Raw genomic sequence first — 25571 nt, forward strand, 5'->3', positions numbered from 1 at the left:
TTTGAATTGAAAATTCTTGTTTTCGTTCGTTGCGAGATTTGGCATGTGCGCCAGATGTTTCTGAGACCCGCAAAGGCACACCGACCCTTCCTAATCCGTGTGTTTATATCGGCCTTAGTGCCACCATCTGACGTAAACTGGCTACCAAGGTATTGAAAGGTTTCTACCTTCTCAACCTCTTGCCCTGCTACTGTGAAGTTGGAGGAATTGTTGCTATTTACTTGCATTGACTTTGTCTTTCCGACGTTTATTTTGAGACCTGCTGCTTTGGAGCTTTCAGAGAGGTAATAAGCTTGCTCTGCATGTCCTCTCGACGTTGGGCGAGCAAGACAACGTCGTCGGCCAAATCAAGATCGTTCAGTTGCTCCATGGTTAAAGGATTCCACGGTAATCCTCGGTTCGGTCTTGTAGAGTAGTACTTAACCCACCCTCCCGGTGTTAAACCATATCAGCAACAGAGTAGTGACATAAATGTATATAGCCAGATGATAGTAGCCACAGGGAGAACTGTCAATAATATAGTTTCTTTTGTGGCTCATACGAATCGAGATAGACGTGTTTTTGATTTAAAAAATCCGGATACAACATTGGCGACGAGGTGGGATTCTATATTGAATTTTGGCTAATTTTGGTGAACTGTTACAGGTTAGTTTTTTCTTTGACTTTAAAATGTACACCTACACTAGCAATAGGAAGGGAGCTATTCTCAGTGAAAAGTTTCAATTTTTTTTTTCTCAGAGTATGTGGAAATTCTAATGAAAATCAAACATATTTTTTTTGCTGTTTTTAGATTAGGTTTTTTGGTTATATGTATCTTAGTGATTAATATGAAGTAAGGAAAGTAACGGGATAACCCGGAATTAAGTACTGTTTTAATTATCTGTATGCATGAAACTGCTGGTTTCAGTTAGAAAAAAACATAACCAGCCTAGGATCGGAAACTGCTGGTTTTAGTGAAAGAAAAAACAGGATTAGTACTGCGTCCCAAAACTGCTGGTTTTGGTGATTTTAGAAGAAACAAGACTGTTGGTCTTGGTTTTTTTTGTGTTTTCTAAAACTGCTGGTTTTAGCAAAAAAAAAAAAAAAAACTGCTGGTTTTAGTGAAAGAAAAAACAGGATTAGTACTGCGTCCCAAAACTGCTGGTTTTGGTGATTTTAGAAGAAACAAGGCTGTTGATCTTAGTTGTTATATTACAAAAATCTCTGGTTTTGAAGATGGGAAGGAACAATACCGATGGGTTCATCTACCGTGGCCCTAAAACTGTTGGTTTTAGTCATCACGGAAGGCTGTTGGAATTCCACATACTCTGGCGCTGGATAATATATATATATATATATATATATATATATATATATATATATATATATATATATATATATATATATATTAGTTTTAACATAGGAAACACTTAAATTTTGTTAAATCTTTCTCTAATTTCGTTAGAGCAATGGAGTCAGTACGAGCTGTTAAGCCGTTTGATATAAACATTGAAGACAATCAACAAGCAACGGAGGGGGCTAAATGGAAAAGACAACTTGAATGCTATTTCAGTGCCTGTAATATAACGGATCAATCGGAAAAATTGGCAAAATTACTATTTCTTGGTGGTCCTGATTTGCAGGAGCTGCATGACAATTTGCCTGAAGCCAAACGAGTGCCTTTAGTGCTTAGTGAACCTCCTTACTACGATGCAGCTGTCACTGCCTTCGATACTCATTTCGAACCCAAGCGTATGGTTGCATACGAACGGTATGTGTTTAGGCAGATGGCACAGAAACCATCTGAAAGGTTGTCTGATTTCACATTGAGGTTAAGAATACAAGCAAAACGATGTGATTTTTTGCCGAACGTGTTGGAGGAAATGATAATTGATCAGATAACAGAGAAGGGTAATTCAGATACGTTGCGAATGGAGATATTGAAAAGAGATGTACGGTCGTTGAATGAAATTATAGCTCTGGGTACCGCTATGTCTGAATCCAAAGTGAAATCGATGCAGATGACAAATAAAGGACATGCCTATCGAGAGGAAGTGATGGTTCAATCGGTGAAACAACAGCGTCGGGGTAATTTTGTATATCCATCGCGTACTCCGGTCATGAACCGTGGAGTTTTAATGACATGCCACGCTTGTGGACATCCAGGGCATCTGAAGGCCAGCAAATGGTGTCCGGCAATAGGAATAAAGTGCAATAGATGCCACCAAAATGGTCATTATGCGAAGTTTTGTTCTAAATTCAACCAACCCCAAAACCAAGAACCCTTGCATCGGCACAAAAGATCGTTTTATGAGGCTGGGAGGACAGATTGGCACAACCCTCCAGCAAAACGTATCCGAACGGTAACAGAGAGCAACGTGGACTGCCAAGAAGATGCGAATATTTTTTATGCAATGGGACGCAACGTATTTCATTTCCGCATAGGAGGGGTCATAGTTCCGATGACCATAGATTCCGGAGCCGACGCAAACATAATTCCAGTGCACATTTGGCAGCAGCTGAAACGAGTCGATGTTCAGGCTTATGATTTGTCCAGGCAACCTGATCGCATACTCAAAGCCTATGCAAGTAGTGAACCGCTGAAAGTCAAGGGCATGTTCAATGCAGAAATAGAAGCGGGTGACAACACAACAAAAGCGAAGTTCTACGTTGTAGAGGGAGGTAAGCAATGTTTACTAGGTGAAGAGACAGCTCGTGAATTGCAAGTTTTGAAAATTGGATTCAATGTTGGTGCCATCGATCAATCGCCAAAGGAGTTTCCCAAAGTGAAGGGGGTGCTGTTGGAAATTCCCATTGATCCAACAGTACAGCCTGTTCAGCAACCTTATAGACGGGCCCCGATAACCCTGGAAGGCTTAATTGCGGAAAAGTTGCAGTTTTTGCTGGAGCAAGGCATTATAGAGCGTGTCACTCAACCGTCTGCCTGGGTTTCCCCTTTGGTTCCTGTGCTTAAAGATTCTGGAGAAGTCCGACTTTGCGTTGATATGCGTCGAGCAAACCGAGCAGTTTTGAGAGAGAAGCATCCTCTTCCAGTCATCGAGGAGTTGCTAGGTAGCATCAACGGGGCTGTACGTTTCTCAAAGGTAGATATTAAAGACGCCTACCACCAAATCGAGATCTCGGAGCGATCGCGTGAGATAACAACCTTCATTTCGAAATACGGTTTATTCAGGTAATAAAATCTTTGAAGTTGAATTGTATTTTGACCAAATTCGAATAAATCACTAACATAATGTTTTAATGTTTAATTGTCGTAGATATAAGAGGCTTATGTTTGGCGTTTGCTCAGCTCCAGAACTTTTCCAAAAGGTTATGGAAACAATAGTTGCGGGTTTAGAAGGAGTTGTTGTATACCTTGATGACTTGGTGGTATTCGGAAAATCGGAAGAAGAACATGCAACGAAACTACAGACTCTTCTAGACAGGCTGGAAGAATACGGAATTTTGCTGAACTCAAAGAAATGTTTATTCAACGTTAACAAGCTCGAGTTTCTAGGACACGAATTGTCAGAAAAAGGAATCAGACCAACAGAGAGCAGGGTCAAAGCAATTGAACAGTTCCGTTCTCCTTCAAACATCGCTGAGCTGCGAAGTTTTTTAGGTCTGGTAACATACGTCGGTCGATTTGTTCCTAATTTAGCTAGTAAAACTGATCCCTTGCGAGATCTGCTACGGAAGGGAACGCTTTTCAAATGGAGTAACGTCCATCAAAACGCTTTTGATTCAATTAAGGCAGCAATATCATCAGTAGATTTTCTCCGATTTTTTGATCCCAAGGATACGAGTTTTCTCATCGTGGACGCAAGTCCTACTGGATTAGGGGCAGTTCTATTGCAAGCAAATAGTAAGAATGAAAAACGTATCATTGCTTTCGACAGCAAAGCGTTGACCGACCTCGAGAGGAAATATTTTCAGACCGAGAGAGAGGCTTTGGCTCTTGTTTGGGCTATTGAAAAGTTTCGCTTATACTTGCTGGGAGCTACATTCAAACTCATCACCGACTGTAAACCTTTAGACTTTCTATTCAGTCCACGTTCCAAACCGTGTCCACGCATTGAAAGGTGGGTATTACGAGTGCAATCATACAGGTTTGATGTCATATACCAGCCTGGAGCTACAAACCTGGCTGATGCGTTATCCCGATTGTCAGTTTCTAAGCCAGAGCCTTTTGACGATGAGCATGAAGCATTCATAAAAGCTTTGGTAGCTACGACCGTGCCGAAGGCAGTTACAGTCCAAGAAATAGAGAAGCACACAGAGCAAGACACATCACTTCAGGAGCTTATATCAGTTCTCGATGGAGCTAAATGGACGGGAACTGTAAAATGTTTCAAACCGTTCGAATCAGAATTGTATCGATCTGGAAACATTCTGATGAGAGGAAACCGTCTAATTGTACCAGAAGCCCTGCGATCACGGGTACTTGAGCTCGCTCACGAAACACACCTTGGAATCGTATCAATGAAAAGGCGACTGCGACAGAAGGTGTGGTGGCCAGGAATCGACAAACAGGTAGAAATGTTAGTAAAAAAATGCAAATCCTGTACAATTGTATCAGCACTTGACCCTCCGGAACCTCTAAAATCCACAAACATGCCAGAAAGACCATGGATGGACTTATCTGCAGACTTCGTCGGACCGTTGCCATCCGGAGATAATCTCTTGGTCATCGTAGATTATTTTAGCCGGTTTATAGAGGTTGTCGTTCTGAAACAAACCACTGCAAGTTTGACAGTCAAAGCCTTGCATGAGACATTTTGCCGCTTTGGAATGCCGGAGAGCCTAAAAACAGATAATGGTCCCCAATTCAGAAGCGATGAATTCAAAAATTTCTGTGATCAATATGGTATCAAACTTCGTAATAGTACACCATATTGGCCTTAAGCGAACGGTGAAGTGGAGCGAGAGAATGGAATGTTGAAAAAGCATTTAAAGATAAGCCAGGTGGAGGATACAGACTGGAAGTGGGATCTCCGAATGTGTGTACTGACGTATAATTCAACACCTCACTCAACCACCGGGGTGGCACCTTCCGTATTGATGTTTGGTCGGGTTATGAAGGATAAATTACCATCTATTTCAGTAGATTCAGGAAAAATTTTGGAAGAAGTGAAGGACAGAGATAGAGAACAGAAACAGAAAAGCGAAGAATACACAAATGTTAGACGACATGCAAGGGATAGTAATCTTCAATCTGGTGATATAGTTGTTGTGAAGAGACCAATGAAAGAACACAAGCTCGCATCCAACTTCAGCCCAGAGGAGTGGGAAATTATTGATAAGAACGGATCCGACGTAACGCTGCGTTCCAAGATATCAGATCGAGTAATTCATAGAAATACAGCTCATTTAAAACGGCTTCATTCACGAGACGATGAGGATGTCCAGATATCTTCAGAAGACGATGGTGCCGAGGGTGTCCAGGATCAGGTAGCTTTTCGAAGTGAAGTATTGGTTAACAATTCACCTATTTCAGTCGGAGAACATACTCATCCAATAAGGCAGAAGAAGCAGCCTACGCATTTGAGTGATTTTCAAGTAAATAGTGTTCATAATCAACGAACACCAGCAGGAGAGAATCCTGGAAATCGTTGATTTGCTCCTGTAGGATCCGGAGCGTCGATCTTCTCATGTATCCGATTAAGGATAACTTTGCAAAGTATTTTCAGAGTCACACATAGCAGCGTGATGCCACGCTAGTTACCACATTCGGAAAGATCTTCTTTCGTTGGGACTTTCACTAAAATGCCCTGCATCCAGTCGGCCGAAAAAGTCGCGGTTTCCCAAATATCTGTGAAAAGTTGATGCAACATCTGCGCTGACACTGTTGGGTCAGCTTTGAGCATTTCAGCAGGAATGCAGTCTATTCCTGGCGCTTTATTGGATTTCATGCTTTTAATTGCCGCTTCTATTTCAGCTAATGACGGCACCGCGGAGTTGACGCGGTTAATGCGCCGCACTGTAGGTACCGTACGCTGCGGGTTTTGTTGGTCATCCTCGCTTGGAACTCGGAAGAGTTCGCCGAAGTGCTCAGTCCAACGCTTGAGCTGATCTGTACGCTCTGTCATTAGTTGACCTGCTCGGTATTTCAGCGGCATTCTTGCATTTGTCCTGACACCACTAAGGCGGCGATAAATATCGTACAATAGGCGGATATCTCCACTGGCGGCGGCTATTTCTCCCTCTTCGGCTAAGGAGTTGGTCCAGTCTCTCTTGTCCCGTCTACAAGATCGTTTGACTGTCTTCTCTAGATCAGCGTAACGCTGGCGGGCAGCTGCTTTAGCCGATATAGTGCGCGCCTGCCCAATGTCGGCTTTCGCCTTTCTCCGCTCATCGACGATCCTCCAGGTTTCATCCGTGATCCAATCTCTCCTCCCGCTACGCAGCTTATCGAGAGTTTCATCACTTGTCGTGGTAAAGGTGTTCTTGATGCCTGTCCATTGTTCTTCAACTGTTCCACCGGGTGGTAATTCAGAGGCTCGGGCTTCAAGCTGTTCGACGAAGGCACTTTTCACCTCTGGGTTCTCCAACCGGCGGATGTTGTAGCGACATCCGATTTTCTCCTCGCGTCGTTGGACGCGTGCGACGCGCAAGCGTATCTTACCGATGACGAGGTGATTATCAGATGCAATGTCAGCGCTGCGCTTGTTGCGGACATCAAGGAGTCTCCTTCTCCACTTTCGGCTGATGCAGATGTGGTCAATTTGATTTTCTGTTCGGCCATCCCGGGAAACCCAGGTGACCTAATGCGCTGGTCGGTGAGGGAAGAGCCATCCACCAATGACCATGTTATTGTTGCCACAAAACTCAGCAAACAGCTCCCCGTTTTCGCTCATCTGTCCAAGGCCGTGGCGTCCCATGACGCGCTCGAGGCCCTCGTTGTCGGAGCCAATCTTCGCGTTGAAGTCACCTAGATGGATTTGGATATCTCCTTTCGGAATCTTCTCAACCACGCTGTTCATCTGGCTGTAGAAACTCTCTTTCTCTCGCAAGTCGGCAGCATCGGTTGGCGCGTAACACTGGACCATCGTAAGGTTTCTCACCCGTGTTCCAAATCTGGCGACGATTATTCTTTCATTTATCGGTTCCCAAGGCCGCGTGGGCCTTCGGGCTTAATAGGAATCCAACTCCTCGTTCCCGAGTTGCATTTTCACGTCGTATGCCAGAATAAAGCAGGGCTTGTCCGGATGTTGTCTTGTGTTCTCCTGTGTTCGGCCAACGGACTTCCCAGGATTTCTAGCTTAAGGCGGCTAGCCTCTGTGGTCAATTGGGCCAGCTTGCCCTGCTGGGCAAGGGTTAGTATATTCCATGTTCCGATTCGTGTCCGTGTTTTCATGCCAAAGGTCGTTGTCAAAAATCCAGTTGATCTTTTTATTTCGGTTTCTGTAACTTTTTAATTGTTTCGTAGACAGTAGGTTGTTGGCCTAAAGTCACTATCCCGCGATGGGGCTGCCATCTTAGATATAGCTGGCGGGAACCGCATTCCATATTCAGCCGCTCGCTCCGAGACAGACGCTGCTTGAGCCGCCCCTAACCTGGGATACAGACGCTCGGCTTTTGTAGTTCATTTAGCGTTACCCAGGATGCACCGCGAGGAGGCGAACTACCTTACAACCCAAAAAAATCATGTAATGATATTATGTTAATAGCTAGCATGTACTTGATTCGCTCTGGCTGCAAAGAGAAAGAAGTTTTGCGTATTAAGCAGCACCATATTTTTTTTTTCATTTTACTAAAGGTTCTGAATCAGAAATTGACGGAGATGTGTGCTCGCAGCATGAAAAGGAGTATTAAAGGGTGTGTCACATCAAACGGAAAAAACGCGGTAGAAATTCGCCCAGTAGACCGATCCTTTTGAAAATTTTAGACAGTAAAATAAAAACTATTAAACAACTTTTGGCATTTTATTTTTATTCATACTTCGAGCCCAAGCCCGTATGCTCGCACCTTCCTCTTTACCCCGTCCATAAGGTTCTGTACAACGTCAGGTTGTAGTTTTTTTTTAACAGAAATCCATTTCTCTTGAAGTCCGCCTCCGATTTGACAACTTTTGGGTTCTTCCGGAGGGTCTGCTTCATAATCGCCCAATATTTCTCTATTGGGCGAAGCTCCGGCGCGTTGGGCGGGTTCATTTCCTTTGGCACGAAGGTGACCCCGTTGGCTTCGTACCACTCCAACACGTCCTTTGAATAGTGGCGCGAAGCGAGATCCGGCCAGAAGATGGTAGGGCCCTCGTGCTGCTTCAATAGTGGTAGTAAGCGCTTCTGTAGGCACTCCTTAAGGTAAACCTGCCCGTTTACCGTGCCGGTCATCACGAAGGGGGCGCTCCGCTTTCCGCAAGAGCAGATCGCTTGCCACACCATGTACTTTTTGGCAAACTTGGATAGTTTTTGCTTGCGAATCTCCTCCGGAACGCTGAATTTGTCCTCTGCGGAGAAGAACTACAGGCCCGGCAGCTGACGAAAGTCCGCTTTGACGTAGGTTTCGTCGTCCATTACCAGGCAATGCGGCTTCGTCAGCATTTCGGTGTACAGCTTCTGGGCTCGCGTCTTCCCCACCATGTTTTGCCTTTCGTCGCGGTTAGGAGCCTTCTGAACCTTGTATGTACGCAGGCCCTCCCGCTGCTTGGTCCGCTGGACGAATGAACTTGACAAATTCAGCTTATTGGCGACATCCCGGACCGAACTTCTCGGATCACGTCTAAACTGCTTAACTACGCGCTTGAGATCTTTTTCACTGACGGAGCATCCATTTTTGCCGTTCTTCACCTTCCGGTCGATGGTTAGGTTCTCGAAGTATCGTTTTAGTACTCTGCTGACCGTGGATTGGACGATACCCAGCATCTTACCGATGTCCCGATGTGACAACTCCGGATTCTCGAAATGAGTGCACAGGATTAATTCACGACGCTCTTTTTCGTTCGACGACATTTTTCCAAATTTACGAAAAATTGACAGTGAAGCATGGCCAACGTGATCTATACACTCTTATCTGATTATAAGCGAAAGCTGAAGATATAATTCCTAAAAATTAAATTTCTACAGCGTTTTTTCCGTGATGCAATTTGATGTGACACACCCTTTATGTTTGATATCATGTTTGCAACACGTGAGCGACAAAATGATAGATTTGATCATACACAGTCAATTAGTGGGAGCCCAAACTACAAATAGAAATATCTTTAAATAATGTTTTTGGCGCTTGGTTCGTTTTGGCAGAAACCCGACCATATGTGGTACAAATATGGTTGAATATCATATTTTTTGTTACCTTTAAGCTCGTTTAAAGTAATTAATGAGGATGTCAAAAGATGTGCTAAATATTTATTTTTAACTAGCTGACCCGGCAAACTTCGTCTCACCCAAAATTGATGTTTCGTTATCATATCCATGTTTTCTTACAAAGCGTACGTTCATGGGTCCAGCAGCCTCCATATCCTTAGAGAAGGGGTGGAATATATAACCACCATAGAAATATTTATTGCATCCAAAAACCTCCACCTGCCTGATTTTGTTCCATGTGCTTGATTAATTCTCGAGTAATGCAGAAATTTGTGTTTCATTTGTATGGCAGCCCCACCCCTAAGAGAGGGGGAGGAGTATCTAACCACCATAGAATCATTTATTGCACCCTAAAACCTCCATATACCTAACTTGGTTTCTTTTGTTTGATTAATTCTCGAGTAATGCAGAAATTTGTGTTCCATTTGCATGGCAGGCCCCCCTAAGATATGGGGGGGAGTATCTATCCACCGTAAAAACATGTATTGCATCCTAAAACCTTCACATAGCAAATTTGGTTTCATTTGCTTGAATAATTCTTGAGTAATGCAGAAATTTGTGTTTCATTTGTATGTCAGTTCGATCGATCTGCACGCTTCCGCGGTCGAAACCCAAAACAGCTCTATTCTTTTCGAATTACTTTCTTGAAAGTCCTTCCTTCCTTGTTCTCCAATTCTTTTGTTCCAATCAGTATATTTTCCTATCATTCCAACCTGACATCCAGTCCATGATCCATCGTAGCCATCTACTGGTTATTTCCACCAACCACCCACCAAGGCGAAGATTAAAATTTAATAGGGTTTTCAAATTGGTTTGGGATTCATACATTTAGCTGTCGTCGAACATTGTTTTTCTCTTTCGTCCACCGTCGGCTCCCGTTATCCAAATAATGGTCTTTTTCTTTTTTATACCAGATTCTCAATAATATACGGTCACACTGTTGACGCTACGGAGCGATTTTGCTTCTTGAATTTTTGTATAGAAAAAAAGAGGATTAATTATTAATTAATTACATTGAAGGGGAATTTAAAATTTCGAAATAAATGCTGTTGACTGCTCGCTGGCTGGAGCGAGACTTTCGCGAGAAATCGTATATTATATCTCTTCATGCTCTGGAGAGGTGAATTTTTTGTACAAGGGCTTATTAATGTTTCCCTACTCCTTAGTGATCTAAGTGTAAGTGCAAGAACTGCATTCAGCATACATTTTGCATATACTGTTCTCATATCATCATATCGTAGACATCGTATTATAACAATAGGTCGGAGAAAAACGAATCCATTATTTTTGCGTGCAATTCAAAACTTTTTTTTATATGTTTCAGATTCTCCGATTATTTTGTTGTATAGTTTGTTGCCATTTTCAAGGTAGCTTGATAGCGCCTCTATCAAAAAAGTCTTGGTCCTTAGGGGCGAAAAACTCTAGTGATCGATTTTCACACTTCACTTCTTTTGATCTCAATTTAATTTCACGGTCACTCTTGCAACAAACGCAATGCAAATTTCACTCTGCAAGGTGACATCTTTTTGGTGGGCTGTAGTAATAGGGTCAAATGAAGTGATTGGGCTTGCGTTACATAACCGAATGCCAAGTCAAACATCACGTGAAGGTAGCAGTATTTTTGTTAATTATCGAACGTTTACTCACAACCCTCTCTTCGGATTCCATCCGCTGACCGGTCCAAAATGGCAAAATGGATGCTGTAACGATACATAGCATTCCACCGGCGCATCCCGAGCCTATCATTATAAGCGGATAGTGTTAGATTATTCAATATCAATTTTGTGAGCCAATGTTTTCATCTCTTCCCTGAGACCATGAAGGCAGACCAAAAGAATAAATATGAAAAAAAAAATGATAGAAGAAGCTGAAGCGAGTAGATACGGAATGGTCAATGGCCGCGCAGCGTATGAATGAATGAGCGAACCGCGATGAATGAATGGATGCAGACACCAAGTCGCAACGCACTTTTGGCGCAAATTGGTGGAGGAACCCTCCGCTCCACCATCAGCATCTCCGCCGCAACCACCAACGCGCTCCAATACGAAAACAAAACGAGGAAAGAGGCAATTTCGGAAGTGCTGCTTCCTTTCTGGCCTACCGGCGAACTTATCGACGGACTCCAACTGATTGGGCCTTGGCATTACGACGAGACGGTGAGCGATGCAGGAGGAAAGAAGATTAACCATTCCAGAAAACAAGAGTTTTCAGCCGGGAGAGCTTCCGCCGAAAGTATAGTATGTAAAACGGTTCTAAACACCCCAAAAAATCACATCCGCGGTCCATTAGAGGGCAATTTCTCGACCCATAATTGCTCATTTTTCGTACGGCCGCGGATCGGAATTCACTTACGGCTCTTACGGCCCGCCACCGGGTCTGGTGGCAGTGACCGTCAGGCAGAGAGTAGCTTTTGGGTAGCCAGTGATCGTGTGATTTACTTGATCGGAGTGGCCCGAGAAAGGAAGGAAGAAAGAGATAGCTCAAAAGGCCCCATAATTTTGGGTCCGTTTGATGGGGGGAGGAGAGACCAGAAGGAGGTAGACAGAAGAAGTCAAAACGAAACGGGCAGGGTCAGAAGCCTGAGAGACCGATAGGCGGACAAAACGAGCATCTGACCCTGACGGGGCAATTGGTGGTGTTCTTTACGCAATTAGGATCGCATACGGGAAACTGTCGAGGCTGATCATGCAAGAGCGGATTCAGATGGTTGCATCACATCAGTAGTGCAGTGATTTTTACCACGTATTACCATGTAGAGGAATCCTCAAATTTCCCTGACTATTTATAACTTTCTGGAGACTTGGGTGCATATCAACTTTATTTGATGAAAAACTTCATGCAATTCATGATTTGATGATTCATTGAATTTTCGATGGTAATTTTATCATAGTAAGATGCATTATGAGCATTTTTTCTATATTTTCATTTCCAAGCAATTGAGAATGTCGTGAAAAAAGAAATAAATGCGAGCCATAGCTTTCATAGTGAATCACATAGAACACAAAACAATAATTGAATTTAGGAAAATAAAAAAATATTAGAAAATCCCAAAAAATAGGAATTAAAAAAAAATTAAACATTTATTAGATATATTCGTACAGCGCAGTTCTTGAAAAATTCTAAAAAAAATCACCAATATCAAGGAACACATACACAAACCATTAAACATACATATCTAAATATAAATAAAAGTCCTCACGTGGCCGAGTGGTTAGCGTCACACCTAACATGCCGGGGGTTCGGGTTCGATTCCCGTTCTGGACGAGGGAATTTTTCGCCCAAAAAAATCCCTCGACTTGCACTGTGGTCACGCATGTTCTAGAGCAGGGTTTCTCAAAGTGGTCGATATCGACCCCCTGGGGTCGATTCCGATTTCCCTGGGGTCGACAAAAACGAAAATTGATTTTGGGGGTCGACGAGGTCTGAAAATCGACCCCTATAAAATAACACAAGTTCTTATTTGAAATATTCAAGATGCTGCATAAGTTGTGTTACGTGAACCACTCTGTTATTAGAATGACCAATATTTTAGTAGAAAATATTATTGCTGTATATTTTAAAAACTCAACAAGACGATAGAAATGAAGGAAGGATGGAAAGAAAAAAGTGCAAAAAGTACAAAAGGAAAAATTCGGCAAGTAATAAAACTTGAACTGAATATTTTCTGTATTTTAAGGGTATACGTGTTTAAACACGAAGAAAGGCATCATCAAACTCATGTCCAAACATGCTCCTGATATTTACCTGGAAAACGAGCTTGCGCTTAGGTTGCAAGTTCATTTGCGTTCTGAAATACGTAGGAGCTCATCTTCTTATTCCATTCAAGAGATTACAACGTATTTACATAGCTATATAAAGTGAACTAGAATAATGTGATTGAAAAAGAATTTACAAAATGACTGGTTACTTGTGTGCATGGCGTAAAAAAAAAATTTTTAGGAAACTTGAGACAGGTCGCGAATAGGATTGGACGATCTTGGATCGATATTCAGAAGATCAATATTTTCCTTTCCGATTTTTTGGATGGATTCTTTGTTCTTAGAAAAATCGCGAAAATCGATCTTTTCTTTTCGATCTTTCCTATCTTTTTTAACGTAGAATATTTTTGTAAATTTGTTTTTCAGCGAACATTGATGTTAATCTCTCCCAACCACCTGACGAGTTTCATAAACATTGGATCCCGTTCAAGGTTGTCAAATTAGTGGTCGTAAATTTGGCAGAAACGGATTGGTAGATTTGGTGATTACAAAACAAGTGGTCATAAGTTATATTTGCACCATCACAAGACACATTCACATTCTGACAGTGAAAATTGTGACGGAATCGGATGGTGACAAGGGATCGGGGCCGAAGCGTTCTTTTCTAAAACTGAAACTACCACCAAGATTTCGACTAAATGCCGGACATATGGCACGGTTGGATTTTATGAGATTATTGTTAGTGGAGTTCTGGAGGGATGTTAGCTGTTGAATTTCTGATAATAATTTTCAATTAATTTATTGAATTGAATAATTCCATGAAAATTCAAGATGAATGCCCTAGGAAGTACTGTTTTTCTGGGCTCTCAAGTTTTTTTGTGACCTTCATTCTGAGAAATTTTAATTCCTTTGAAGTTTCAATAGAAATGTGAAATGTTTATACCATTTTTGAAGAAAAGACAGTTATATTGAGCAAGTAAATAAATTAGATAAAGGTATTCGATTTTTCAAAGATCGATTTTTTGGTACCAATTCGATCAGTGAATCGATCCTTACGCCGTTTAGAAAATCGATCCGTCAAGATTTATCCTTTTCTAATGATCGACAAATCTTAGTCGCGAATAGGGAAAAATGTTATTCAATTTATTATAGACCAACAGATTTTCTCTCCAGCTGGACGAGTCTACATTACTCAGCAATGAAAAAAAAAACTTTAGTAATGTATATGTTGTTAGGGTATTTTCGAGATATTAAAGATGAAAATATGTGCCAATAAATGATTTTTGCCACATAAATGAAGACTGATACCAGAGGAGAATCGATTATTTAGGACACGGAACATTTTTTTAAACCGAGAAAGTTATTCCATGGTAGACTGATTCGGTTTGGTTGATTGATGGAAATATCTTCCAATGAAGACTGATTTCGTTTGGTTGATTTAGATTTGGTTGGTCGTCACAGTGGTTTTACAGCTCACGACTGCGTGAGGTACTGGTCATTCATCAGACAGCATTTAGTAGCACAAAAATCTGAACCCTTGATCGCATCAGTCTTCACTACATGTTATAAGTGCTATCAAAAAGCTTCGAAGCAATTCTTTGAACACTCGATTATTTGCTCTGCTATATGAGAAAAACGACGAAATCGTTACTCGGTTGCTTCTACACGCTGGAGCTCGCTGACTGTCCTGAGGCTCTTATCAAGATTTTCAGATATTTTTTTTTAACTTGAGTTTCAGTTGCAGAGTGACGATTTCAACTCGATTGAAACAATATCGATAATATCGGTCTTTCTGACGAAACTTTAGAAACAAAATTTAAGCAGAAAAGAATATTCACAGTTTCCGCATTTGACAAAATTATCACAAAAACTTCAAGATCATGTTGTGTTACCATATGTCACTCACTTGGACGCATTACACAAAGATTTTACTAAGATGTTTGAGGATTTTAAAAATTTTCAAATTCAACTGCCATGGAATGAGTCATAGTGATAATGCAAGAAAAGTTGATTATCATCAGCACAGATGAGGAGCTCAAGCAGGAGCTCAACCAAGGTTGTCATAAGTTCCGGTATTTGTATTAATAATTATGAATTACGCTTGATATTTACAAAATTTTATGTCTATTTATTTAGTTGAATATGATGAGAAATTTTTTTTTTCTGTATTATTGTGACTTTCAACACTTTTGACTGGTTTGTCACATTACTTCCATTTTTTTGGAATAATGTCGGGAGTGTGAATTGAACTCGTGACCTTTTGCGTGAGAGGTACGGATGTTACCACTACGCCAGATCGCCTCCATAAAAATAATGTCATGTTTACTCATTTAACTAACTGCAATGTTTCTAAATTGGTAATTATTCAGTAAGAAAAAAACTAAAGATAGTGTTTTCGAAGAAATTTTGCTAAGGGGGTCTGAGGTACGACTCCATTCAGGAAAAGGGGTCTCTTGCCCAAAATAGTTTGAGAACCCCTGTTCTAGAGCTTGCACTTAGAATGCATTCAAAGCGTATTATTTCTTTCTGAAAAAAAATTCTGAAAAAAAATCACATATATCTAGGAAAGGCGTAAAAACACATGCGAATTAGAGTAGTACTGAATCTCTAAATTGAAAAACAAAATCAATAATTCAAGTTTTTGTTAGTTCTTCAATTGTTGATGAAATTTTTTTTCTGATAATATTTATCGATACACGATAGAGTAATTCCAAATGAAATCGTCCTAAAAATGCAGATTTAAAAAAACATGTCATTTTGATTCGAATAAAAGCTTGTAATCCGTTTGGGTTGGAGGAAATATGAGTTTTCCACAGCAATTGGGAATTTTTTGATTCAAGCATAACTTTTGAAAAGGGCGTATCGATTTTCATAAGAGAAATCTTTGATAATTTATATCTCAAAAGCTATGAGTCGTACCGAAATAGTGTCTTAGAAAGATTTATAAGAGTATTAATGTTGAAACGTGAAAAAAATATACACTGAGAAAAAAATTAGTACTCTTTTTTTTATTTACAAAAAAACTTTGATTAAGGGGCTTAGAATGCAAGGGGTGTAAGTGACATGATCGATTTCTCTTCATCATTTTTTTCTTTTGTTAATAACTCAGCTGCAAAAACGTTCCAATTTGAGTTTGCTATAGAATCCGATAGATGAGGTTCTGACCTATCTTCTACATTGTCAAATACAGCTGGGAATGTACTTGCAGCTAAGTCATGACCAAAAGAGAGAGTCGATGTAGAGAAATCGATCAAATCACTTACATCCCTTTCATTCTAAGCCCCTCAATTTGCAATAGAGTAATTCCAAATGAAATCGACAAATGACAAAACATGAGTATTTTTGATTCGAATGAAAGTGTGTATTCCATTTGGGTTGGAGGAAATATGAGATTTCCACAGCAATTGGGATTTTTTTAACTCAAGCGTAACTTTTGAAAAGGGCGTATCGATTTGAGTAAGAGAAATCTTTGATAATTTATATCTCAAAAACTATGAGTCGTACCGAGATAGTGTCTTAGAAAGAGTTATAGAGTATTGATGGTTGAATATGAAAAAAATGTACACTGAGAAAAAAAATTAGCACTTTTTTTTTAATTACAAAATAAAAATTCAATTTGCAATAACCAAAATACATATTTTTAATTTTTTTTTATATTTTTTCATACAAAATAGAAGTCATGCAGAAAATTTAAAAAATGGGCCCAAGATGGTAAAACTATTTTTGACGAAATTTGTGGAACATCGAATTTTTAGGAATTTTTGAAACTTCGAATTTTTGTATGTTAGCAATCATTCTTAGCCACAAATTATGAATTCTGATGTGATTTAAAACAAAAAAGGTCATTATCAATCTCCTTCTAAATGTTTCTAATTTTATTGTCTTTTTTATAGTAAATAATCCCTTTAAATATGTTTGTCGTTTTATACCGTCATGTTCATGAAATTTTATGAATTTGCTTATAATTTCCAACAACTTTTCCAAATACATCATCATGGTTCATTTTTTGACTCAAGCATAACTTTTGAAAAGGGCGTATCGATTTGAGTAAGAGAAATCTTTGATAATTTATATCTCAGAAAATATGAGTTGTACCGAAATAGTGTGTTAGAAAGAGTTATAGAGTATTGTTGGCTTAATTTGAAAAAAAATTTACACTGAGAAGAAAAATTAGTACTCTTTTTTTTATTTACAAAATAAAATTTTAATTTGCGATATCAAAAAATATGTATTTTTTTATATTTTTTTAAATTTTTTAATATAAAATAGAAGTCATGTAGAAAATTTAAAAAATGGGCCCAAGATGGTGAAACTATTTTTGACGAACTTTGTGGAGCATCAAATTTTTAGGAATTTTCGAAACTTCGAGTTTTTGTATGTTAGCAGTCATTTTTAATCACAAATTATGAATCCTGATGTAATTTAAAACAAAAAAGGTTATCATCAATCTCCTTCTAAATGTAGCCATTCTCGAGATATTTAAAAAAATTATTTGTGACTAAAAATGATTGTTAACATACAAAAATTCGAAGTTTCGAAAATTCCTAAAAATTCGATGTTCCACAAAGTTCGTCTAAAATAGTTTTACCATCTTGGGCCCATTTTTAAAATTTTCTGCATAACTTCTATTTTGTATGAAAAAATAAAAAAAAATATAAAAAAATATGTATTTTGGATATTGCAAATTGTATTTTTATTTTGTAAATAAAAAAAAGTTTACTAACTTTTTTTCGCAGTGTACATTTTTTTCATATTCAACCATCAATACTCTATAACTGTTTCCAAGACACTATTTCGGTACGACTCATAGTTTATGAGATTATCAAAGATTTCTCTTACTCAAATCGATACGCCCTTTTCAAAAGTTACGCTTGAATCAAAAAATTCCCAATTGCTGTGAAAAACTCATATTTCCTCCAACTCAAACGGAATACACACTTTCATTGGAATAAAAAATACAAGTTTTTAAAATCTGCATTTTTAGGACTAACTATTTTGAACGAACTTTGTGGAACATCGAATCTTTATACGAAAACACAATCCAAATTTTTTGCAAGTGTAATATTTGATACGATATGTAATATTTGATTCAAATCTACGTATAGCATGGTAGTTGAGGATTGAAAATTACAATGAACATTAATTATGCAACCATGTTGTAATCGCTATAAATCAATGTGGACTAGAGTGCTACTGAGAGTGGTCGACTCGATTTTTCATACGGGACTTGCTGCAAAATGTAGATTCGCGCGATAAAATACCATATGCAAAATTTTAACTCAATCGGACTTCATTTACTAGTTTTACATAGACGACAAAGTACGAGTTTTTTGAAAACCAAAAAATCTCCCATGAAATCAGGTCACCCAAAACAATTCTTTTTATGCCAAATGTCTTAATGTCTTGCATGAGATATAGAGATTTACTGTTATCGTTTGATGGGGGGAGGATAGGATCTCGAATATTGTTTTTTTTTTGAAAAATTTACTTTTTGAACTCGGTCGTTTCTCTGTCTGAAAAGTTGATTTTTGACATTTTTTTAGATAACAGTAAATCTCGACGTTTCAAGCAATTTTAAGACAATAGGCAAAATTTTTTTAATTTTTTTTTGTAATCCTTTCTCAGGTGATTTTTCGGTTATCAAAAAACTCAAACTTTGACACTTTTGTGACACCAGTAGTTCAAAAGTTATGATTTTTTGAAAAAAAAGGGGAAAAAAATGATCACTTTAAAATAGAAATGTCTATCTTAATGTAAAAATAAAAAAAATCGGGTATATTCTGCGATAAGGAACAAAACTATCAATTTTCGCTAAAATCTGAGAACCACTATAACGGTTTGGCATGGAATGGTTTTATATATTTATTTATTTTACTTTATTTATTCATCTATTTGCTTATCAGTTCGTTATTATATTTATTTTTATTCATTACTGAATCACTCGCACGCTGGAAAATAATCACATTGTATCCCACTAAGTCACAACTCAATGTTATCTGAAAGATACTCCAAAAGGTATATGTATTCGCGTAGCCACCAATATCAACGGAAATTCAGGAGTCAAACACTTGAGAAGCACGGAAATCTGTAAGTAGGCATTGAACTGGAATCCACAGGGACATCGCAGCAGAGCCAGACCACCAGGTTCCTGGCGTCAGAGCCTCTCCATCGAGATTAGAGAAGCCGACCCAAACATGACAGCAAAACAGCAATCTGGAGGAAGGAAACTCGAGCTCAAACAAAATCATTTCTTCTACAAGTATTCTTGTAATTTGATGTGGAGGTCGTTCATAGTTATCAAGTGTTTTTGCTAGAGAGTTCCGGCTTAAGACCTTGTATGCCCGATTATCAGTCAAACGCTCTCCGCTGAATACTTCTCCGTTTAAATTTCCCAATTTACACGCCAATTCCACACTTCGGTTACGCTTCCCTTGTCTTGCGTCACTCATTATTCATTCACCAGTTCGATTGCCGTTTCTGCTGCGGTTCGCGTACTTCCTGAAATTGTCCACAACACAAATTCCCGCAGGATGATGACCAGGCAGGGGAACCGAACCCGGCGCGCGTTCTGCTGAAACGCTTGTAAAACGACCTGTTATTAAAGGTTCATTCTTGCGATCTTATCTCGCCGACGATCCAACGACACTCGGTTCGGCCCGGGAACTCTTTTGCCATTATTCCGTTTGATATTTAGAATGTAATTATAGCGTGGCGCAAAGAGTGAATTAAGTTAATCGCTTCGACTGTTTTCGTGTGTTCGGCTAGGGTGCAGCCGAGGACGACTGCGCGGAAGCGGGATCTCTCCCCCAACCTCGAGCGGGAAGGTCACATCGTGATGATCATCAAGCGAGACGTCAAGTGAATTTCGCTCCCTTTTCTTCGGTGGATAAACACGATGCGACCGTGTCGCTTTCATGAATTATTAATCTTGCACCGAAGGGAACCGACTTTATGATGTTTCCTATTTAATCCTCGGTGCGTTTGTGTGCTTGTGCAAGGAAGCGGCGAAGCAAGCGATCGCATTTATCTGTACGGTGGCACCTGCAGGAGGATAATGAGGTGCAGGGATAGGAGGTAATCGGAATTTACTTACGGGTGACATCGACCATATCTGGGGAATAACTCTTCGCTGTGGGAATCGAGGAAACTGTTGTCTTCGGTCACCTGCCACATAAATTGATCGCTGCGCCACTTGAAATCCCCACGCGGATAGCACCTGGATAAGTGCCCAAAGTGGTGCTGATTGAGCCAATTTATTTGGCCAACTGAGATCCTTTGAATTTGTTATTCAAATTTCCGCCAATTGAGCGTAGCATAGGAGTTTGGTCAAATGAGGTATGAGGAGAAGATATTAATAACAATGAAAAGTGAAAAAAAATGATGGTTCGATTCATTCACTGTTTTTTTAACTGGTGGATGCCTGTGAATAATGTCTGTCGTTGTATGAAAAAATAGAAACACGCAGGTTAAGAATAGTCATTCCGCGTATATCACAAACCTGTTTACAGAGGGCGTTCGAAACTTGCCTCCAAGAAGCCACAAACTGCGCCTCTGCGAAGGTGCATACGTGCAAATAATAATGAAAACAACGTAATTTCTATGTGCATTAATTATGTTTAAAACAGTTCTTGGTGGTGGCGCTCATGACAAAATAAGGTGCTGGTACCGGACCTCTAAGACCCGCTCTTTAGCAGCGATTATTTTCCAGTGTTGGCAGCGTAGCAAACGTTGTCCCAGAGACAAATCGCATTGGATTAGTAAGCGCCGCACGTGCTTCACGCGCTGGCTCATTACGTAGGTACGGGAAATAACCAATGAGCGATTGAGTAATTATTTGTGTGTGTGCATTCGACGACAGTCGGCGTGTTTGTTATGACAGTTACGAGTCGGCGTATATACCAACCAAAGCACAGTTAAACTGTTTCATAGTCAGGTGGACCAAACTCTGAAAACAGACTATCACCAATGCACTATGGTCCAGGAGGTGCAATTAAGTGGAAATTAGCATCTAGAGCTCGACAGTGATTCTCTAGACAAAAACTGTCTTCGACAAAGTTGTTACATATAATAGAGCGCTCATTTTTATGTTATCAAAAATAGGGTGACCAAAATTGTCGATGAAATGAAAAATCTAACTTTCTTATCTTTATAGATAGATGTAAACATAGTTCGACAATATTGTAGCCCTGGTTATTTTAAGTAACTTTGTGGAATAATATTTCTTTCTATCTCTTCAAATAACCGATATAGCGCTTTTTCTCTAGGTTGAGTTAGGGTTACCATGAAAAAAAAGGTTTTTTTGCTCTAACTTTTATATGTAAAATTCTACATCAAAACTTTCTTCGAATGACTTTTAGAGCTTTCCAATCCACGCATTTTACGGTGCATAACTTGTATGTATCTTAATTCTACTCAAAGTTATTGATGTTTTTTTCCCCGAAAACACGACCTTTTCATTTGCTTGTCGTTCTTTTTGGGGCAAACATAAAAAAAATATTGATGGCATTTTAAAGAGCACATTTGACTCTACATAAGGTGAAACTTTCAAAAGAGTGTTATTTTTTGTATTTGAGTAAATTAAATTTGAAATTATGAGTTTTTGCATATAAATGAACAAGTTGCAATTTTTAAATGCATATAGTAAGCGTAGACTTTAAAGCAGCATCACTTCAGTTCAGTCTTATAGCCACTCAACATGGAGGTTCAAAGAAGACACATTGTTGATTTCCTTTTTCGGTGGACGAAATGTAGAAGGAGTTATACAATTATTACGAGAAAAATTTCTGACTATTTTCTTTTCCTAATTTAGTTATATATTGACATATTTTACTGGCGCTGAGTTTATTGATGACATTATTTTACCAAACTTTTGTTGTTCCTATTGTTTTATTCAAATTTATTTTTATAATCTTCCATATGTACATATTAACCTGTTTTAGTTGTTATAATGGAAATTAAATTCATAGTAATAAATAAAAATCATACAAATAAAAAAACTACAAAATCAAATGCTTAGCATTTTCCGGAATCAGAAGATCGGAATACTCTGGTATTTGCCTATTACTAAGAGATAATACTGGATCCGAAGCTGTTGCGAAGCCCAGTTCTTTAGCAGAAAATTTTTCTGTAATCTCCCGAACACGGTTACGCTTCATCCTTTGGCTCAGCTCAGAGCTTCCTTTCTTGCTCAGCTTCCTTTCCTCCCTTCTAGTAGTATTAGAAAAGGTATTTTTTGAGAAAACCAAGACTTCTTCGAGCCACGTGGCATTTTGCCGTTCAAATCGGGAGCGTGTACGAGCACATTTCGACCACCGGGTTGAGAACTTTAACTTCTTAACTCTCAGGCACTTTCTGGCACTCAAAACACATATATTTTGGCTTTTTTTTCGTAATAATTGTATAACGTCTTCTATATTTCGTCCACCGAAAACAAAAACAAAAATGTGTCTTCTTTGAACCTCCATGTTGAGTGGCTATAAGACTGAACTGAAGTGATGCTGCTTTAAAGTCTACGCTTACTATATGCATTTAAAAATTGCAACTTGTTCATTTATATGCAAAAACTCATAAGGTAAATGATTTTGGTTTGTCCAGTTAAAAATATGATCATGGTTTGCCCACTTATTTGAATGCTCTAATTCAGCGCTCCTGTGTCAAATAAGGCCTTCGAATGTTTCGAAACATATAAATGAAATTGCCTTTTACATGATTTATAGTAGTTTGATAGTATATTTTTACGAAATCACATGTTTTAAAAGATTATAAAATACACCTTCTATTTGTGTCAATGCGCCCCTCATTCGAGCTAACTTTTAATCGATCACCAGATGATTATTTGTCACGTATTCAGACCTTTTCTGGATTACAACACTTATAAATATTGTAAACATCATACTTGCTCACCATTTGTATCGGATTTACATAGCTAAACCATTAAATTAACGCATTTTGATGAACTCAATTCTGATCATGAGTTGTCCAATTCAATAATGTTGTTTTGTCCACATGATTTCTATGGCAACCGCTTGGCGCGCTGCAGTTTGTTTATGTTTGTTTATGGTATGCTTCGCGCATAGCAGAAGTATGGTTTTTCTGTGTTGATTGTGTTGAGGTGAACACTTCTAAAATGCCCAAGAAAAGGCAATATTCTGAAGAAAGCCTAAATTATGAATGAATCAATATGATGAGAGTAAACTCAAGGAATGATAAATGCAACATCTACTTGTGAATTCGAATGTTCATAAATGGAGATTTCTAAAACCGGACAAACCATGATCATTTTTTTGGGCAAACCATGATCAGAGGTGGTCAAACCATGATCATAATTCTTCTTTAAGGAAAATCGTTAAAAAACATAACAATTTTAATAATTTCAACACCTTATGGTAGTATTAGCAACTAGAGACTTGGGGCTTTTCAACAAACCCAAACTCGTATCGATTATGTGTGATTTTCATGAAGAAAATTCGATTTGCATTTACTAGTGCGTACAAACACCCCAAATTAGACAAACCAAGATCATTTACCCTAATTTCAAATTTAATTTACTCAAATACAAAAAATAACACTCTTTTGAACGTTACACCTTATGTAGAATCAAATGTGCTCTTTAAAATGCCATAAATAATTGTTTATTATGTTTGCCCCAAAAAGAACGACTAGCAAATGAAAAAGTCATGCTTTCGGGGAAAAAAACATCAATAACTTTGAGTAGAATTAAGATACATACAAGTTATGCACCGTAAAATGCGCCGTAAAATGCGTGGATTGGAAAGCTCTAAAAGTCATTCGAAGACAGTTTTGATGTAGAATTTAACATATAAAAGCAAAAAAGCCTTTTTTTCATGGTAACCCTAACTCAACCTAGAGAAAAGGCGCTATATCAGTTATTTGAAGAGATAAAGGGTGTGTCACATCAAATTGCATCACGGAAAAAACGCTGTAGAAATTCGCCCAGTAGACCGATCCTTTTGAAAATTTTAGACAGTAAAATAAAAACTATTAAACAACTTTTGGCATTTCCTTTTTATTCATACTTCGAGCCCAACCCCGTATGCTCGCACCTTCCTCTTTACCTCGTCCATAAGGTTCTGTACAACGTCAGGTTGTAGTTTTTTTTGAACAGAAATCCATTTTCTCTTGAAGTCCGCCTCCGATTTGACAACTTTTGGGTTTTTCCGAAGGGCCTGCTTCGTAATCGCCCAATATTTCTCTATTGGGCGAAGCTCCGGCGCGTTGGGCGGGTTCATTTCCTTTGGCACGAAGGTGACCCCGTTGGCTTCGTACCACTCCAACACGTCCTTTGAATAGTGGCACGAAGCGAGATCCGGCCAGAAGATGGTCGGGCCCTCGTGCTGCTTCAATTGTGGTAGTAAGCGCTTCTGTAGGCACTCCTTAAGGTAAACCTGCCCGTTTACTGTGCCGGTCATCACGAAGGGGGCGCTCCGCTTTCCGCAAGAGCAGATCGCTTGCCACACCATGTACTTTTTGGCAAACTTGGATAGTTTCTGCTTGCGAATCGCTTGCCACACCATGTACTTTTTGGCAAACTTGGATAGTTTCTGCTTGCGAATCGCTTGCCACACCATGTACTTTTTGGCAAACTTGGATAGTTTCTGGTTGCGAATCTCCTCCGGAACGCTGAATTTGTCCTCTGCGGAGAAGAACAACAGGCCCAGCAGCTGACGAAAGTCCGCTTTGACGTAGGTTTCGTCGTCCATTACCAGGCAATGCGGCTTCATCAGCATTTCGGTGTACAGCTCCCGGGCTCGCGTCTTCCCCACCATGTTTTGCCTTTCGTCGCGGTTAGGAGCCTTCTGAACCTTGTATGTACGCAGGCCCTCCCGCTGCTTGGTCCGCTGGACGAATGAACTTGACAAATTCAGCTTATTGGCGACATCCCGGACCGAACTTCTCGGATCACGTCTAAACTGCTTAACTACTGCTTCACTGACGGAGCATCCATTTTTGCCGTTCTTCACCTTCCGGTCGATGGTTAGGCTCTCGAAGTATCGTTTTAGTACTCTGCTGACCGTGGATTGGACGATTCCCAGCATCTTACCGATGTCCCGATGTGACAACTCCGGATTCTCGAAATGAGTGCACAGGATTAATTCACGACGCTCTTTTTCGTTCGACGACATTTTTCCAAATTTACGAAAAATTGACAGTGATGCATGGCCAACGTGATCTATACACTCTTATCTGATTATAAGCGAAAGCTGAAGATATAATTCCTAAAAATTAAATTTCTACAGCGTTTTTTCCGTGATGCAATTTGATGTGACACACCCTTTAGAAAGTAATATTGTTCCACAAAGTTACTTAAAATAACTAGGGCTACAATATTGTCGAACTATGTTTACCTCTATCTATAAAGATAAAAAAGTTAGATTTTTCATTTCATCGACAATTTTGGTCACCCTATTTTTGATAACATAAAAATGACCGCTCTATTATATGTAACAACTTTGTCGAAGACAGTTTTTGTCTAGAGAATCACTGTCGAGCTCTAGATGCTAATTTCCACTTAAATGCACCTCCTGGACCATAGTGCAATGGTTTCAATTCATCTGGAAATTTGTATGAAAAG

The 25571-nt window shown here is 39.3% G+C and overlaps 2 protein-coding genes across 2 annotated transcripts; one reads left to right on the plus strand and one right to left on the minus strand.

Annotated features, from left to right (window-relative positions):
• Positions 1-1448: 1448 nt before the first annotated feature.
• Positions 1449-5500, plus strand: LOC129774336 (uncharacterized). Its single transcript, XM_055778056.1, has 4 exons — positions 1449-3172; positions 3258-3697; positions 4886-5430; positions 5477-5500. The coding sequence occupies exons 1-4, from the start codon at positions 1449-1451 to the stop codon at positions 5498-5500; spliced, it is 2733 nt and encodes a 910-aa protein (XP_055634031.1).
• A 196-nt stretch (positions 5501-5696) lies between these two features.
• On the minus strand, positions 5697-7028 carry LOC129774337 (craniofacial development protein 2-like). Its single transcript, XM_055778057.1, has 2 exons — positions 6779-7028; positions 5697-6712 (listed from the first exon to the last, which is right to left on the minus strand). Exons 1-2 carry the CDS (start codon positions 7026-7028, stop codon positions 5697-5699), a joined length of 1266 nt encoding a protein of 421 aa, XP_055634032.1.
• Positions 7029-25571: the final 18543 nt, after the last annotated feature.

The sequence above is a fragment of the Toxorhynchites rutilus genome, chromosome 3 (assembly GCF_029784135.1).
Source record: "Toxorhynchites rutilus septentrionalis strain SRP chromosome 3, ASM2978413v1, whole genome shotgun sequence".
NCBI lineage: Eukaryota > Metazoa > Arthropoda > Insecta > Diptera > Culicidae > Toxorhynchites > Toxorhynchites rutilus.

Excerpts from the sequence above, each read along its gene's own strand:
- LOC129774336 (XM_055778056.1), top strand. The coding sequence starts at position 1,449 with ATGGAGTCAGTACGAGCTGTTAAGCCGTTTGATATAAACATTGAAGAC. Across the intron at positions 3,173-3,257 it reads TCGAAATACGGTTTATTCAG|ATATAAGAGGCTTATGTTTG; the intron begins GTAATAAAATCT and ends TAATTGTCGTAG. Across the intron at positions 5,431-5,476 it reads CCGAGGGTGTCCAGGATCAG|TCGGAGAACATACTCATCCA; the intron begins GTAGCTTTTCGA and ends CACCTATTTCAG.
- LOC129774337 (XM_055778057.1), bottom strand. The coding sequence starts at position 7,028 with ATGGTCCAGTGTTACGCGCCAACCGATGCTGCCGACTTGCGAGAGAAA. Across the intron at positions 6,713-6,778 it reads CAACAATAACATGGTCATTG|AAAATCAAATTGACCACATC; the intron begins GTGGATGGCTCT and ends ATGGCCGAACAG.